We start from the raw sequence: 19,002 nt of genomic DNA, 5'->3' as shown, positions 1-19,002 counted from the left end.
ACAAGTGATATATGACTAGCGCAAATTTAAATCACTAGTTTTATTTCATCAATCATTTAGTTCTAGCACTATCATGATCTTATATGAATTTCAAAATGCAGCGTAATGATGTGTGGGGTTATTCTAATTCATCCAAAGTTTTATGCGTCGATAAATCTGGAAAAAGTCGAATAGAAGCGGAATCTTGTGTAGATCTCGTCCCTTCAAACTAGCGCTTTTCATCATTAGAGAAGCACTACAATATAATTGAACGCAATAAGCGCTTTGAGTTCCGTGAAGCGATTCATTGCTACTAAATTTCCGAAAAATTAGCTAGTTTTTTTTTTGTTGCTTCTCGATGTCAATCAGAAGGGCTACTAAAACGAGCTAGTGGCCAGTCCCCTTCCTGAGCGCCTCTTAGCATCTGCTTGCGTGGTGTGTAAGATGTGTAAGGTTCAAGTTAACAATTTCTTGGTCCACCCTGTACATCAATGTTATAAATTATTTTTGTTTTACGCGACTTAACTTTTATTGTAGTTGTTTTTGTATTTACAAGAAATTTAACTTATATACGTTTTATAAGAGGCTTAATTTGATAAATATGTCTCGATGAGTTTCATTTAAGTACTTGATAGCTAGAGTGTAACTTGAGATTATGAATATGTAATATGATATATTTTATATCTGACATTATGTTAGAAATTTGTAATATATTCATGGACATGATTAGTGGGACGGTAATATTTTTTCCATGCCGTCCCTCTACTTACGTCCGTGTGTATACATTTGTACTTATTTTATTACTGCGCTGTGATAGTTAGAATTTATTATTTTACAATAAATATTTTTTTGCAATAAACTTACGTACAACTTTCCTTTATGAGCAATATATACGGTTGGGTAGAGAAAGCAGAAAAAAGAAAATTCATAATTCGTACTTTTATTAAAGTATTCTCTCAAAACAGAAAAATATCTTATATCTATATCTTATCTATTGTATATACTTGTGTCTTAATCAATTATTGGTAATAACAAGTACACATATATATTTTGTACTAACAGAAAAGGTCTGACTATTACATAGGTAATACCTGCCATTGAAGTGGCTCATTGTTTTGACATATACACGTAAATGCGCACATGTGGGTAACTTGAAATGCTACTGGGGTTTCTTTATCTATTAAAATATATAATATTATTTAGGTGTACATAGCCTATACACCTTTGTACATAGAATATTGAAAAAAATATGCACGGCGAAAAATATATTATTTTAGTATAATATTATGTTGTGGGTTGGGTTTGTACGCTTAGTAGTAAGAAAGTACAAACTACACTCTTACTATATAATCAAGTTACGCACACAACGGTACATGCAAAAAGATGTGATTAAAACATATTTTATTTTAATTCAGACACACTGGGGGTCTTTCAAGTCAATCGAACATTAGGCGTTTGACTAATCTACTTATAGTAATCATCACAGTCTATATTATATAAAACCTATGATTTTGTTTATATTTTTGTACAAATGAAGGTTGTTTGGAAGAACTAACGAGCGTGGCTTTGCATTTTGGGGTAAAACACCATTGTATTTAAAAGTGGATTGTACTCTACGACATTTTAGAATAATCTATATATACTAATTGTTCACTATGGAACATTGACAGCAGGAATTTTTTAATGTGTGTCTATGAGATTCACTGGAGCAAACACAATGTAGACATTTTAGAAATATCAATAAATTCAAAATGAGCAATTTCAACACATCACAGATACAATAATCGCTACGCTCTGGTAATTTTAACAATAAGTCTTAATGCCTATAACGGAAACTTAAAAATCACTCTTAACAAAAAAAATAAAAACTAAACAAAAACGAGGAAAAAAAACGTCTTCAACTAACCTAATAAGTACAACATATGGTGTGTATTACAATCAATGTAGTTGTGCAATTAGATGTTGTTGTTTGAAACTTAACAATTAGCTTATAACTAAGAATACTTGTCACAGTAGTTGCAGTCTTGAGTAATGTTGAGTAGAAAGTTCACAATGATTACACACAATTCGTAGCTCAAGCACCACACGTTGCACACACAATTATATCACTGCGTATAGTGTAACAATCAATAGCGCGTCGTCCGTTACCATTCTTCGTCTGGTTCCTGCCCAGTTTCTACGGGTGCACTCACATTGTTGAAGTTCTGGAAAAAATTATTGTATATTATTATTTCTTAGATAATGTTATGTATACGAAAGTGTGTTTCTACGTAAGTACGTGTACTATCTTAATCGGCGATTTTATGGTGTGATGGGAAGTTCACTGACATATGCTACACAATACTGCGATGAAACATCTCATTCTTATGGAGATTTCTTTTGACTAGACTTTACTACTAAAGATATATACAACTACTATTAAAGACATACAAAAAAAAAAACAATCTATTATATATATATAAAGCATAAGCCAACTATATTAATTATAATGTGAGATTACAATATATAACATGTATTGTTAAAATATAACTAGAATTGTAAGTGAGCATATTATCACTTCTAGGGAATGCAAAATATATACAATAATAAAAGTATTCATTTAAAAAATATCGTCATACAAAATATCTATCAAGAAACAACATGCTAAGTTGATACAATATTATATACCTAAAGTGTAGTAAAATTTATAAAAAAAATCGCACACAGACTTATTTTAGTACGATTAAAACAATGATAAAAACAAACAATTCTTTTCACTGGTTTGCACATTAAAAAAAAAAAACATTTGTACCTCATTATCAGCCGCTGACCTCTATTGTTTGCATTGAAAACAAATAACGTGTTTTAATTGATAACTTTGTAATAAGATTGTCGTCTACATATTATGATGACTTTTAAGCGGATACATGCGATAATAATTTATCAGTCATAACATTATTATTACTATATTAGACAATCATACCGGCTCTGCAGTTTGGCCCGGGATAGAAACAAAATAATGTATAGTCTATGACACTCACAGATAATGTGGTGTTAGTAATTTCGTTTAATCAGTTTCGTAGGCCTAGGGTTAATCGACCCTAGACTTACGCGATAAATTCACTTTAGTTTTTTACAAAATATTGTATGCTTATAGGTTCAGCTTTAGGTAGTTATAATCGAATTATTAAGTTAAAGCAATTAATTAAGCAGGATAATATAAACTTAAATATTTATATAATGTAATATATACATTCAGTAGGTCTGAGAATCGACTTTAATCCACTTTTCATACCGTGTTGATTTAATTCAATTTTGTAAAGGAATCAAGGATCAATTACAAGACAATAATTTCATAAGTTTATCGTCTTTTTTAGTTCTGACTAGGATCGCCAGGTTTCAATACTTTTTACATATAGTGTGTTAGAGCAAGTAAGACAATTCAATTGTTACAACATTTAAGCGATTTTTAAGGTTTTTTGAATATACTGTATATTTCATATTGTAGTAAACATATACAAGTTAACGTACCCGTATATCGCTGCCGCCGTACTTGTTGGTCTTGTACGTGGCGGTGCCGCCGCCCTGCAGGAAGTCCGGCACGGGCTGCTCCGCCTGCCGCAGGATCTTCGACAGGTCCGCCACCAGCGCCGCATCCTGCCAAACAAACATATTATTTTTTCTAATATTAAGTTTCAAAATAAAATAAAAATACTGGCCACTACACACACTAATAAAATCACACTGGCCCCAAAATTTATATATTTATATATTAATAATAGTATAGACACATCATGTCAATGGCTAACTTAGATTATTAAGATCATACATACCTTGTCGGCGTCAAAGAAGGAGACGGCCTTGCCGCGGTTACCGACGCGCCCGGTACGACCTATGCGATGTACATACTCATCGATGCTCTTTGGTAGGTCATAGTTCACCACTATATCCACGTTCTTAATATCTGTAATGACAAAAGTGAATTATTTAGTAAGAATAAGATATAACAGACCAGACAACTATAAATCTTAGTTGATAATAAACAATGTGACCAGGCATGTGGAACACAACTGAGACTGACTATTGAGTATTTATGTGTAGTTTCAATATGTAAAACACTGAGGCAATCTTATGTTCTTATGATAACTGCAATCATATGTCACATGAGTTTTAAACGTACAAATAAAGAAACCTTCCTGTATTTTTCATCTTTATTTTGCCTGTATTTAGTGTCACATTAAAGCAATCATATTTTGGCATTTTTTATGTTCTATGGAAACATTTTAAACAAAATATTAAAGCACACATTGTTGTTTCTCAAAATAAAAAGGGAACTTTCAAATTAGAATGTATTTCTATTAACTGTTATTAGTTTGGCTATTATTTATGAGTTTACCTAATCCCCTAGCAGCTACAGCGGTAGCCACCAATATGCAATGGCGGCCGCTCTTAAAGTTATAAAGCGCTTCTTCCCGCTCTTTTTGCATGCGATCGCCGTGGATGGACGAAGTTAGCATTTGTTGTTCGGACATCAGTGACGCGATGAAGTCTGCCGTGCGTTTGGTTTCCACGAACACCAGTATACGCTTGCCATCTGAAAGGAATTTCTCTAATTTATGTGTTTTGTTTTAATCAAGATATTAGTGAAATGTATGCACTTAGATCATACAATGGCCGAGAGCAAAGAGCAAAGAGCAACTATGGGTTTTTTAAATGTAGGAGATAAAACTATTTGAAGGAAAAACTTCAACAAATAAATTAATAACAAGTACTGTTATAAATCCTATTAATATTATAAATGCGAAAGTTTGTATGGATGTTTGTTACTCTTTCACGTAAAAACTACTGAACCAATTGCAATGAAATTTGGTACGTAGACAGCTGGATAACTGGAATAACATATAGGCAACTTTTTATTCCGATATTCCTACGGGATACGGACTTACGCGGGTGAAACCGCGGGGCACAGCTAGTATACACATATGAGTAATACTATAAGTTTACATATTCAAAGAGAAACATATCAATTAAATGATCTATGATAAAGTATAGAGAATATATTCATGATGAATTTTACCATTATCTTCTACGAGTTTCTTAAGCATATTTTGTTTCTCGTATTTCGCTACTTGATGGAAAATTTGTTCGACATCCGTGCTCGCACCACCAACTACACCAACGGCCACGAACAGGTAGTTGTTGAGAAAACGGCCAGCCAGATGTTGGATGTCTTCCGGGAATGTCGCTGAGAACATGAGCGTTTGGCGTTTATCCTGCAACAATATCTTCATTAATAAACATAAATTGACAAACCAAGGTTTGTATGTGACAAGGGATTTATCAAATGTAATACAAGTATAACTGATACATGATACTATTAGTTTAAGAACAAAAACATTTTTCTTTTTATTAAAATACAACATATAAGATAATAATTAGAGATACTTGGTTTATTAGCATTTAAACTGAACATTTGTCATTTTTTTCATGCTCATATGTGTTCTATGAATGTGCTCAGTTTGAAGATAAGGTAAGGATAAAAAAATACTCACGCTAGGCACCATGGTAACATGGTCCATCATTTTTTCCACTGACGGAATGAAACCCATATCCAGCATACGATCTGCTTCATCAAGCACCACGAAACGAACACTGTCAAAGGATATTCGGTTGCGATCAACAAAGTCGTGCAAACGGCCCGGCGTCGCTACTAGGATGTGACAGCCTTTCTGTGAGGTGACAAGACAAGAAAAGATTATTCTGAAATTTATCTTCTTTAGTGCCCTTCTTCTGCCCTTAGTTCTTTAAATAAATTATATATAATTGTCATGAAGTGTAAATGTGTAATTTATTGAAGACCCACTAACAGTACTTCATAATCTAGAGTTTAGTATTAGAATATGTGGAATAAAATCTACTGAAAAATATAGTGCAAAAAACATTCTGTGCTTCTAACAACTACAACAGTATGAATTATATTGTCATATATGTGAATGCATTTAAAAAAGACATATTGTTTCGACAATTAATATGTATAAGAGTCATTTACATTTAAATTCATTATCAACACTTATAATCTAAAAACATTTCAAAAAACAATAAGAATAAATGTAGATGTTGACAAACAATAATATTATAACACTTACAGAAATTTGGTCACCTTGATGGCGGACAGCTGTACCCCCATATGCAACAGCTACTTTTAAAATGGACCCATATGAGAACTTTCTTGCCTCATTAAATATTTGCAGTGTCAGTTCTCGTGTTGGCGATACTATAATAACCTGCATAGCAACCAAAACAGTTAATGTCATAAATTTGCATTATCATAAATACCAAATAAAGCAAAAAAGATCATGGATTCTTGTCTAAATTTGTAACTGATATTCAAAACATTACCTGAGGCTGAGCACATCTATTTTCTCCAACAACTAATTCACGGTTATCTTGTAGCAAGGTATTAATAATGGGAAGAAGGAAAGCAGCCTGAAAACATAATATAAATAAAAGACTGATATCTTAAAATCTACCTTTCATAATTTTTATTATACATAAAAATAAAAATAATATATTACCGTTTTCCCAGATCCAGTTTGGGCACATCCCATCAAATCTCTGCCATCCATGATGATGGGTATGGCGTGCTTTTGAATCGGCGTGGGTTTTCTGTATCCCGACTTGAGGATGTTGTCCAAAACATATTTCCTCAAGTTGGCAGTCTCAAAGCTATCAATAGGCCTTGGGGGATTTTCGCCAGTTACCTACGTATTTTACAAAATTATAATGTTTATACTTCTTATAGATATGTCATACCGCCCAATTCTATTTTTCTCGAAATGTATTCTAGCTCCTTTGAAGAAATTATATAGAGCAATAAGCACTCAAAAAAAACAGTCATTCACATAACACCCAATACGATATAAGATCAAAGTAAAGGGGAAATACAATTACAATATTAGATTGTAATTGCACTCAAGAATATCATAAACTTTGCTGAGAGCAAGGTAAAACTATAATATTTACCTTAACGGCAATACAGTCGAATTTATCAAAGTTGATGCCCGAACTGATGGTGCTACCAAAGATCTCCTGCTCATTCTCCGTCGGCTCGGGGGGTACATAAGTAACGGGCGCCTTTTTCTCCTCCTCTCCCTCAGGCGCTTCGTCCCCGCTGCCCCGGCCCCCGCCTCGGCCTCCGCCCCCGCGACCTCTGCCACGACCGCGCCCACGCTCACCACGCTCTTCGCGATCACCCCTATCGTTGTAGTCACCTGGTAATACATTCATATGACGAAAACGGTGTGAATGGGAGCTCTTGCAACTTGAGAGTTTATCATTTACAGAGGCCCTTTCTGTAAATGATAAACTCTCAAGCTACATAAGCTGTTAAAGCATATTATTTTACACTACATTATACTTTGCGGTGTTGAAAAAGAAGTGCGAATTACAATATACTTCATTCAGCATCAAATGTCTAACACAATGCACAATAGAAGACTCATTTGGAACATCTTTTTTTTTTAAATAAATTATGAATTTTTGTAAAGCACGGAATTTCCTTTTTTTTTCAGTATTCTTTTAAATAAAACCCTACCTGCATGCCTACTAGAAATTATTCTATGGGTATATAACTTTTTTTAAAAGCACAGATGTTTAATATGTGGTTTTTATGTCAGTTGTTTATTTTCTTTTTATTCTGTTAATAAATTTAATAAACATGGAGATGAATAATACAAAATCCTAACTCCTAAGCAATAAAAATTTAAATATACACTACATACGCGCGTTTTTGAGTTCTTCAACGTAATTAAATATCGCTTTGTAATGAAAAGTTCTTGTTACAACATACATAATATTTCATTTGTTATTGTTATCAGAATACAGACAGAGTTATTGTTAGTGACCCAACCTGGTTTCACACGTGTTTATTATTGAATGTACAATATTGAAAATGCGTTTTTTTATGACATTCATAAAATATGAACAAATACATATTTTAAAACGATCCAGTTTTTCAAGACGAACCAAATATTAAAAAAAAAACAAGTACTTTTCATGTCATGATGAAATTGTTGCATTGAACTTTATTAAGATTTATAAATCATCACTTAAAATTGGAAAGACAAAGATGTGATTTTTGCAGTATATCTTTTATCGTCATTAAATAAAATTCACAAATTGATTTAGCTACACTCCTTTATAAGTCAATGGAAGGTTGTAGAGAGTCATATTCTACATAACCTAAATCTGTCAGAAGGAATTTCATATAATCGTAAAGATAAACCCAGAGATTTCACATTAAACAGAAGAAATTCATTTATTGAAATAATGTAAATATTTTTATTTACATAAAAGTGTGTTTAATAATGAATTGAGTTAACAAAAACGGAGCAATTTTAGTTACAAAAACTGAATCGTATTTCTTTCTCCAAATATACTAAAAATTCTTTGTAACAAATGCACATGTGAAGTGCCGTAAATTTAAAACAAACTTGACACCCACTTTAGAATAAGTTATGGATCCTGTCACCTTGAAACACTTGAGGAAAAAAATAAACCCATTTGAACTTTCTACTTATTTTAATTCATTACAAGAGTTCAAATATTTTACAAAAGACAAGAACTTAATACAAAATTGAATATTACAAGAATAATCTGGCATGACACAATACCAACTATATGCTTTTGCAATAAACCTCTTATTGTATTAAAGTGTTCAGCACAATAAAACTTTATCCTTATGTCAAAAATGTAATAGTTCAGAGAACCTACCATAGTATTAATAAATATATATATGTTATTTACTAAAAACCACAGGATAGGCCACTGGTATCATTATCCCAACTAATATTATAAATGCAAAAGTAACTCTGTTTGTCTGGTTGTTACGCTTTCACGTCTGAACCGCTGAACCCATTTTAATGAAATTTTGTGTTAATATAGAACTGAACTTTGGAAAGTGTCTGGGTGTAACGGCCAATTTTCCATAATTCAAGTGTACCATAAGTATATTATGTAAAAGCTCACCATTGGATTCATAGTCTCCTCTATCTCTAAAGCCTCCCCGACCGCCGCGTCCACCGCGCCCCCTGCCGCCGCCCCGGCCCCCGCGTCCTCGCCTTTCACCAAACCCATTGCCACCTTTGTCGAAATCTTTAAAACCAATATTTTTCTTATGAAATTTTCATTAGTTATAACAATACATAATTATAAAAAAAACAATTAAATTGCCAGAACTAGACCAAACTTAAATCATCAAAATCCATTTGCCTAGGAAAAAGTTATAAGGTAACAAACAAAAAAAAATAGTCAAATTGAGAATACCTCTATTTTTTGAAGTCAGTAAATATGCTACTAACACAACAAAATATTACAACAATAAAACAATAAAACTTTTTATAAGGATACACACAAATTTAGGACTCGATTCTTTTAGCGGAATATTCTTTTAAATTCTGTCACTCATGGCAAAATAATGAATTTCATTGAGGTGGTTTAATCTACCAACAACAAACTCAACAATAAAATTTAGTCAGAAAAAGATAGTCTTGTATTCTTAATAACATGCATATTTAAATTAGACTGCTAAAACATATTGTAACACAATTACAGTCAAAACTGTTTACAACGACATCATTTAGAACATCACATCGGTTAAAATTACCAAAAATTTTGCCATAATAAAATATGGCTTTTTATGATATCTCTTTAAGCAACTACATTGAACTGCTATTTTCAGAGAATTTCATCTGTTAGAACAACCACCTCTATTGCAAACATTTGAACAGATAACCCCACGGTAACAATATCCACATCTGGCACACTTAAGTCAATAGGATCGCAAATGTAAAGAAAAGAGTGCCGACTTTAGGGTCTGTTGTTCCTAAATTGTTGCAAATTCATATGCAGTGTTGTTATGATGACACATAGATTAGAATTAAATGTGAATTACAAAATGCGTACAATTGTTCCAAACAGACTAAACTTACAGATTAGAATCACATAAAAATAGAAAAAATATCTTTAAATGTTTAACGTGAAATAAATAATATGTACGTAGTTTTATTAAATAATTTCGCTGTTTTATATAAAAAGGGAATATATATAAAACAAGTATATTAATCATAGTAGGTATTAAATATTTAATAACAACATCATTGGCTGTTAGGACAATTGGTTTTTACAACCAAATACGAGTAGTCTTTTTGATGTCATTATAACAGATTTTGACTGTATGTACATAAGCACTTAAATGATAATAAATTTGAAATCATAATATGTTATATGTCTTAATAACAAAGAATTTGTAGTGATCATTTTTATTTATAGGTTCTTTATAGTCATTGAATTTACCATTTCCTTCATCTTCTATAAATGATGTAAAACCTCTTCCCTGTGACAAGCTATGACCTTCATCAACATCATTGTATGACTTTGTGTACTGTAGTGTTGGTGGAGGTGGCACAACCTAGTAAAATATAGAAATTGTGTAAACATTATATATCACATTTCAAATTTATCAGGCTACTTTGTAATATGGGACTAAGAATAATAACTTGGTGTAAGTCCAATAAGATTACATGTTTAAGTTAAACACACATATCGTTAAATAAATGTGTACTTACAACATCACAAGAATCGTCCCATTCATCATCCATTATCTGAAACTAAGAAAATTCACTGTTAGAAAAATTGTAGGTAGGTAGGTCCTCTATGCACATATAACTTTTACTCTACCCACAAATTTGTAAATTGTAATTTTTAACTTAACACAATTAATGTTAAAAGTAGTATTTACATGGAATAAAATAAAACAATCATAAAATTAATAGATTATTGAATTTGAGATCAAATTTCCAAAAGATTGTATGGTAGCTACCGGCTTTGGAAGTTAAAACACGTGCGGCAGAAAAAATCATTTATATATGCACAATACAAATAGTCAAACCGTAACATTGTCAATTCCTTACCTTAAATTCGAAATAATATACCCAAAACTAAATAAAACTTTAAAGATTTACTGAGAAAAGGAGAATGGCGACGATAAGTAAAATCACTATTCCTTGGCAGTTGGCGCGAGCGATGCAAAATGCAAATGCAAAATTGTGATTTGTGAACAAAGAGTAAAGACATGTGTCACTTTGTTATTGTTTTTTATGTAAACAATAAACGTATCCAATACAAGTCTTTTTGATATATAATCCGTATTCATTATTTATATTTAATATTATTTTCGATGTTATCATAAAAAGTAAGTTCAGTGTCGATCATACCTGATTATATTATTATATATTATGCCATATTTAGAATGGTCTGTAATATACTGGAATATTCTGATGCCATCAAATTAAAAGCTAAGACAACTAATCAATTCTGTTTGTTTTTATATATAATAATTAAAGTACAATTTAAATAATTGTAAAAACATTGGTCCCTTAAAATATCGATTTATCGATTTAGTCGTTTTTTATAGGGTTTTAATTACAACCCTAAACAAACATAGTGGCAACTGGCAACTGGCAGTGGCAAGTGGTGACCTTAGTTGGTTTATAAATAAACATTTTAGTTATTTCATTGATTTATTTATTGTGCATAACTTGATACGATTATAAGACAAGATGATCGAGACTTGGATAAATATGTCTACTACATTTTATATGAGTTAATTTAGATCGAATCTTATCATTGTTAGCGTCAATTTTTTTGTGGTTCAAGTTTACAAAATAAACCATGGCTGCACATGAGACAGTTAAAGTAGCAGTGGTAATAGATCCTATGCCGAATGTAGTACCATGTTCGAGTACATTGACTGCAGAAGAATTGTGTATACTTTTGTGCAAGAAATATAACATTCCTCCACTGACGCGTACACTATTTGCTTTGCGAATCAAAGGAACAGACTATTTCCTCAAAGATAACAGCAAAGTTCTCTCCAGTTCAAGAGATTATGAACTCAGAATAAGGTTCAAGGTAAATGTAATGATAATATTTACTCATTACTACATTAAATTACAAAATATGATTTAATGTTCCATTTGTCACATATTTAAGTTATTCATGTCACTTATACTTATCTTTTACTTCTAAGATTAATGATATGGTATATGCTAATAATATGTGCTCATATTTGTTTTATTTTATTAACAGATTTGATAGTAAACATGTAAACTTCCTTAAAAATAAAGCCTGATGCTATTGAACCCAAATTGGGATATAGATATATAATTTTGTTATGAAACCTTTAAAATAACTTAAGCCTTTGAAATACTCGAGATTATGTATGTGCTATCATTAAACAATTTATTTATGTGTGATAGGTACCTCAACTTAGTTTGTTGATAACTCTTGACATGACTACATATGACTACTATTTTCAACAAGCAAGAAATGATGTGAATGAGAATAGAATACCTGAAATTAAATATCCTGAGCATAAGCAAGAACTTCTTGGACTGGGCATTGCTGATATGTAAGTAGCAGTTTATCACTGGATTATGTGAATGATATCAGTATAATGTATGGATGCATTAGTTTATTAATGGAATTAGATGTATTTTTTTTGCAAAGTTAGGGCAATGAAAGTAAAAAATGGAAACTAACTATCAGGAGTTAAAATCATTTTTATTTGGAGAAATCTCATACTATTTTGAAGTGAAACCTATCTTCACCACCATTTTCAACAATAACACAAACTATTATACCCAAGCAGGAAAAGCAAGCATAGCAATAAGAACAAAAAGTAGCAAATTGACATTTACTAACAATTGTTTAATAAATAAAATAAAAATTAGTGAAATGCAATAAAATTTAACCATCTACAAAAATAAAAAAGTAAGCCTAGTGGAAAATAATGGTTCATATTTGATGTTATTAATATGAGTACCATAAATTTTTTATTTTCATATTAAATAGTTTATTTTATTACTTCTATATGTTTTTTTAAGTTTTTTGTCGAACACAATTGTAGGGCACAACAATAAGTTAGTGCTATCACAATTGGACTTGAGACAAAGATATTGTTTTATGATTGTAATTGTTTAGATTACTTTAATCAAATTAACCTGAATGACGTCTATAAAAATTCCTAAGCTTTCTACTCTGCTATGTTATATTACTATCTAAACTCAACATTAACAATCAAAGTATGATTTGTATTTCTGAGGCTGAAACTATCTATAACATCTTATCTTATCATTGAACCTGTTTTTTGTCAAATAACAAAGAAAGCACTATTTTGTAACAATTCTGGACTGCAGATCTATAATAGGACGATAGGCAGTAGTACCCTTTAATCATATCTGTCCTGTGATCTGTCTGAACTGGCAAATATGTAGCTTTCTAACGAATTGTACTTCAAAACCACATCAAAAATCAATAAATAGTCATACTAATAACCTCCTCCTTTTTTGATGTTGGTTGAAAATGAAATCTTTATAATAAAGGTAATATGTACAAATACATCAAAATTACAACATCTGATGCTAATCCTGATATGCCAGTAGGATAGCCAGAATTGAATAAATTTCTTGCATTTTTTTCTATTAAGGAGAAAATGGGCCAATAATATGTATATGTATTAGGTATATTAATTGTTTGTAATGAGGTACACCTATGGACAAATTAGCCACTATTATCCATGAGTACACCCATTTACTATAGTATAACATCTCATTTGAATTTCAGTTTATAATTTGTACCAAAAATAGTATAGAGAGTTACACAATCTTACATAAATTGTGAATGCAAAACAAAAATTATTGTGTGTACCTATTAACATTTACGTACATTCAATAACCCTACAAGCATTGAATAATAATGCTACAGGTTACATAATACAATATTACAATTAATGATATGGACAACTAAGTAAATTACACTGTGATATACAAGTAGGTAATTGTTCATAACAATAATTGGCCCCAGTGTAAGACAATGGGCTACAATTATGGTGCAATTTAGATATCACAATTAAGATGGCTTTTTAATTTACGTGTGTTTATTTTATTATCGTTTTAATGAGTTAATAAAAGTAATATGAAATCTACAAACTACAATTTTGATAAAACTTCTTTTCTTTTAAAATTTTTAAATATACATAATACATATTCAACATTGTGTATTGTTTATTTCAAGGATGCGTGCGATATTAGAAGAAAAATTACAATTAAATGATGTAGTTAGAAATTATAAAAAGTATATACCAAAAGTGATAGTACGGAGACATGGGCCATTTCCTAAGAAGCATGCCTATGATTGCTTGCCTCAATTATGTTCTGCGGGCCATAATGTTAAGTAAGTAAAAACTTTCCTTAAATTTATACTCAATTTATTATCAATTGATGTAAATACCCATAGACTATTTGTGTATTTAGCTCAATGAATAAATCTTCAAATGAACAAAAACCTAACCTTTTATCAAACCAATTCAAATAAATTTGACAAAAATAAAGTAAAATAATGTATAAGAAACAGAAATATATTGAAATATGAATATGTGCAAGTCATAAATAATAATTTTGTTAATTATCACAAAATACTGATAGTACTGAAAGAAACAAGCTCTATCGGAAATGTAGAGCTAGTATATATTATGAATGAATTAATAGAGCTAGCTGTGTTCTAAAAGTCCTGTCATTAAGATGACAACAATTACAATCATTATACTTAATATACAGCAAGAAGCAGTTTACATTCCTACAATAAATTTTTCAGTTATGTGAAGAATCTATACCTGCAACAATTATATGGCCTTGCACCTAACTATCTCGCGGAAGAATACAAGGACACTATATGGCAAAATGGTGCGGAGTGTATACCTGTGAAGGTCGTAGTGGCGCCGTTTCACCCGCACCAGCCTGGCATACGAATATATAACACATTGAAAAGAGATGTAAGGAGAACCTTTTTTTGGATGATAATGTATTGTTATATGATTGAACTTGTCTATTGTGTTTAAAAAATATGTGAAATTTTGTTAATGAAAATATTTCGTCATTTTAATGCCAAATACAAATTTTTCATTCCAGTGGTTTCATGCATGTACAATTGAGGAATTAATATATTTGACAAGGAATGGCGACAATTCTCTGGAAGTATCAAGACGAGGGACTCCACTTTTTTTTAAATTTAAATCTGAGGAGCAACTGACATCATTTATATCAGTTTGTGATGGTTATTACAGGTATATAGGTTTTTTAACTAAGCGCGTTTGTAAAATTGTTTTTCTGTACACAATTGCGAAGAAAATAATTAAAGTAATAATACTGTAAGATTATAAGCCATGCAGGTTAGATAATCATCAATTAACATTGAATGCAGCTATAATGATGTAATGTTAATTCAAACATCAATTTGTAATTATGATTTATTAATAAAGCAAGGTTGTGGTTTACTTGTGTCATTAAGAAATCGGTAAGCATAAATTTTTCAAGTAATCTTAAGACTAAGACAATTTATTTTTTGTATGAGATTTATAATAAAAATGTACTCATTTGTTGTAATGTTTAAATTTTGTACATCCTCTGCAAAATGTACAAATCTATAAATTGTCAATTTTTTTATGATTTGGTTTACACGGGGTGAACAATGGTCAGTTACTTAAAAAAATATTGCAAAATAAGTATCTAATTATTCTCTAGTATTACAAATATAATAATTTATTATAGTTCTTATAATATTATTATTCAGGTTGATGGTCAAATGGACATTCAATCTTTCAAAAGATGACGAAACACCGTCCCTGAAAGAATTGCAAAGGATAAAATGCCACGGCCCAGTTGGGTAAGTATTGGCATATGCTAATTTTGGTCTCAATTTTTTTGCGTGTTTGTATCACACATAAATTGAATCACATTAATACACAATCAGTGTTTACATTGTTATTTTTTATTTCAGCGGCGCTTTTTCATACCGCAAACTAGAGGAAAAACGTGGAAAAAAACATGGTTGTTATATATTGCGACAATGTCAAGATGACTACAATGTATATTATTTGGATGTATGTACTAAAAATAGGTATGTTTGTTTCAGTTTTGCATTTAATTGGTTTGTCATTAATTATTATGTCATTAATCATTTAGGTTGATAACAAATGTTCATTAAATGTAATCTCACTTTGTTTTATTATATAAAAAAGAAAAGTAGAAAAAAATTGGCCACGGACAGTACAATTTTTCTGAAATTTGTGGTGGATAATGAAAATAACATTTATTTTAATTGTTTCCATAATGTTGTAGCGCAACTGAAACATATTGGCTGGAATTTAAAGGTGACGGGTATGTGTTTAACAAAGAAAAGTATTTTAGCATCGAAAGACTAGTCAGCTGCCATCAAAACCCTGAAGGCAGGATATTTTTAAAAGAATGTATACCACCTTCTGAATATGGTAAGGAAAAGTTATTACAAAAATTTATATGTATGCTTCATTAAAGTAAAACTTCTACTTCTAAAATAGTATTAAAATAGTGTAAGATAAGAAAATGATAAATATTGTACATGATTAGCTAATTATATTCGATATTGGGTATGAATGATCAATTCGTGAGATATAAAATAATTTAGCTTTGTGTATCATTTTATTTGCTTTATCATCCCAATTCAGCTTTTACAAAGAGGTTATAATTTATTTCTTGTGTTACAGATAAGTCTCAATTACTGCTTTGCGGTGAGCCCGTCAAAAAGGGCGTTAGGATTGATCAAGCGGAGTTACAAGACATACTTAAGGATAACAAAAGTCCACGATGTCTACCCAATAAAGATATTTTATTATACACAGGTTCGTTGAAATTGTAAAAAAAAAAAGAATTATTTATTTATTTATGCTTTATTGCACTCATACAAAATATGAAACAGAGGTAAAATTAAAAACAGCAACTTAAAACTATTACACAAATGGCGGCATTATGGTTAAAAGCCATCTCTCCCAGGCAAACTTTATTATACAACGGTATGTGGTAGTCGAGCACGCTTCGGCACGAATTGGTCCAACTCGCACTGGAGAAGTACCACATCCCCACAGAAACCGGCGTGAAATAACATTTTTCTGTGTTTCTTTCGGTGAGTGGGGGAGCCGGAGGCCCATATCCTTTTCCTTACCCTTCCCAGTCTTTTGATTTATTCCTCTCGCCAATCCTTTCTTAATCCCTTCCCAATTTAAAGTCGGCAATCCATTTGAAGAGGTGTGCAATGGATCTTATGCCTCTCCAAATGTTCATGGGCGGTGGTAGCGCTTACCTTCAGGCGTCCCACCAGCACCACCACCATTTCCGATCGTGACAAAAAAGCGTATTTTATCATAGTTTCAAATGGTTTTTAATATATTCATCGTATTTCACAGGATCAGAAAAAGTGGGTTCAGAAAATATTACCGCTACATACAAGGCGTTATGGAGGCTCGATGAAACCAAGAAACTTCTAGTCGCGTTTAAAACTTTACAGAGGGAAAGGGCGAATGACTATTTAAAGGTGCATAACTAGATTTAAAATAGACTTGTATTTTATATTAACATATAGTGTGCTTTTAAGAAGAGAGAGAGAGAGAGGAAGGAATCCGTTTCTAATATCATGTTATAATTTACAGGATTTTATAGAATTAGCCAGCAAATGGGCGTGTGTTCAGTCAAGTTCAATAGTGCGGTTATACGGCGTTACGCTCAGTTCGCCAACAGCCCTTGTACTAGAATATCTACCATATGGACCTTTTGATGTTTATTTAAGGTAATCAATATATATTTTAATAAAAAACTACATTAAAAAAATTGTTTGCTCCTACGGCAGACTGACTAATTTTTTTATGATTTTTATTTTTATTATGAACTTTGTAATGTTTTAAATTTTTTGTAATGTTCTTTATATCTTGTAATTTTAACAGAGAAAACGAAGAGAGAGTTAAGCCCTTGCATCTAAAGAAAGTAGCGGCTGGGCTAGCGCGAGCTCTGTGGGATTTGTCGGAAGCTGGGGTGGTGCACGGGGATGTCCGTTGTAGGAGGTTACTACTCGCCTCTCACCAGGCTGATAGGATTATTGTGAAGCTGTCTGGACCAACGTTACGGCAGTACACGCCACAAGAGTGAGTCTGATATATGTTCAAGTAATTTTGATACTTTATTTGAGTAAACGTAGCCTATTTTTTATTTTAGGTCATATAACCTTGTAATGCCCTAGCCAAATAATTCGGTCCTTTTAATAATGACAATAGAAAAATATTGAAAGAACATAATATTTTGTTTTAGTGTTCACTGGATTCCAGTAGAGTTCTTCCCAGACATGAGTTTAGCGAAGCGGTCAGTGGTTGGCGATATTTGGGCATTTGCTACGACTCTATGGGAAGTGTTTTCGTATGGACAATCGCCGACGGAGACAAATCCTGTGCTCACTGCAAGGGTATGTTTTTTGTCTTGTTACAAAATTTCGGTTCACTATTATCGTTTACTAGCTGTGCCCCGCGATTTTACCCACGTAGTACATGATGTTGTATAGCCTAAAGCCTTACTCAATAAATGGGATATCTAACACTGAAAGAGTTTTTCAAATCGGACCAGTAGTTCCTGAGGTTAGTGCGTTCAATCAAACAAACAAAAGCTTATAAATATTAGCATAGATTTGTTCACCTTGGTGCTCAAAATGTCAAAAAGAAGCCACTGGTCAAAAATGGCTCCGAATTCATTACATATAATTTTTGTCAGTCTCTGTGATATTTCATATAAACTATTCGTTCAATTCGTTTACTCATAACTTGTATCATTTGTTAAAATATGTATGTGGTATTGATGGAATAATAATATTCATTTCTTCCAAGTTTTTCAAGTGACACAGTAGTTCATGTCGTTCATTGCAGTCTATCAGTCATAATAGATTTTATATAATTGTATTAAACACTACAGAGTTACGAGATGGGAGATAGACTGTTGCGGCCGGCTCGGTGTCCGAGTGAAGTGTGGGCTCTGATGCGGCAGTGTTGGCAGACGGAGCCGCTCCGACCGCAAGAGATCATGCGAGACATGAACCATATGTTGCATCGAGGTAATTATATATAGTGAGGAAACC

The 19,002-nt window shown here is 31.7% G+C and overlaps 2 protein-coding genes across 3 annotated transcripts in view; one reads left to right on the top strand and one right to left on the bottom strand.

Moving 5' to 3' along the window:
- Positions 1-903: 903 nt before the first annotated feature.
- On the bottom strand, positions 904-11,071 carry LOC119831748 (ATP-dependent RNA helicase vasa). Of its 2 annotated transcripts, XM_038355233.1 has the most exons (15): positions 10,929-11,071; positions 10,584-10,625; positions 10,312-10,426; positions 8,986-9,111; positions 6,982-7,229; positions 6,534-6,719; positions 6,358-6,444; positions 6,105-6,242; positions 5,511-5,687; positions 5,036-5,231; positions 4,355-4,552; positions 3,792-3,922; positions 3,490-3,615; positions 2,771-2,791; positions 904-2,183 (listed from the first exon to the last, which is right to left on the bottom strand). In XM_038355233.1, the coding sequence occupies exons 2-15, from the start codon at positions 10,614-10,616 to the stop codon at positions 2,124-2,126; spliced, it is 1,842 nt and encodes a 613-aa protein (XP_038211161.1). In that variant the 5' UTR covers positions 10,617-10,625; positions 10,929-11,071; the 3' UTR covers positions 904-2,123. The 2 variants fall into 2 exon arrangements, with proteins under 2 accessions (XP_038211161.1, XP_038211162.1); XM_038355234.1 differs by lacking the exon at positions 2,771-2,791.
- Positions 11,072-11,468: 397 nt separating this feature from the next.
- LOC119831978 (tyrosine-protein kinase hopscotch-like) overlaps positions 11,469-19,002 on the top strand; it is a 16,999-nt gene continuing 9,465 nt past the window's right edge. The window contains exons 1-14 of the mRNA XM_038355555.1: positions 11,469-11,928; positions 12,276-12,427; positions 14,092-14,250; positions 14,671-14,848; positions 14,985-15,139; positions 15,646-15,738; positions 15,853-15,972; positions 16,194-16,342; positions 16,598-16,732; positions 17,294-17,421; positions 17,537-17,673; positions 17,828-18,025; positions 18,189-18,339; positions 18,840-18,978. Coding sequence (XP_038211483.1) covers positions 11,689-11,928; positions 12,276-12,427; positions 14,092-14,250; positions 14,671-14,848; positions 14,985-15,139; positions 15,646-15,738; positions 15,853-15,972; positions 16,194-16,342; positions 16,598-16,732; positions 17,294-17,421; positions 17,537-17,673; positions 17,828-18,025; positions 18,189-18,339; positions 18,840-18,978 — 2,134 coding nt within the window. The 5' untranslated portion in view covers positions 11,469-11,688. The remainder of the gene's footprint in view (positions 11,929-12,275; positions 12,428-14,091; positions 14,251-14,670; positions 14,849-14,984; positions 15,140-15,645; positions 15,739-15,852; positions 15,973-16,193; positions 16,343-16,597; positions 16,733-17,293; positions 17,422-17,536; positions 17,674-17,827; positions 18,026-18,188; positions 18,340-18,839; positions 18,979-19,002) is intronic.

Source organism: Zerene cesonia, chromosome 14 (assembly GCF_012273895.1).
Source record: "Zerene cesonia ecotype Mississippi chromosome 14, Zerene_cesonia_1.1, whole genome shotgun sequence".
Taxonomy (NCBI): Eukaryota; Metazoa; Arthropoda; class Insecta; order Lepidoptera; family Pieridae; genus Zerene; species Zerene cesonia.
This window is presented reverse-complemented; position numbering and strand designations above follow the sequence as displayed.

Excerpts from the sequence above, each read along its gene's own strand:
- LOC119831748 (XM_038355233.1), bottom strand. The coding sequence starts at position 10,616 with ATGGATGATGAATGGGACGATTCTTGTGATGTT. Across the intron at positions 6,243-6,357 it reads ATAGATGTGCTCAGCCTCAG|GTTATTATAGTATCGCCAAC; the intron begins GTAATGTTTTGA and ends GTTGCTATGCAG. Across the intron at positions 2,792-3,489 it reads ACGGCGGCAGCGATATACGG|AGGTCAGCGGCTGATAATGA; the intron begins GTACGTTAACTT and ends TGCAAACAATAG.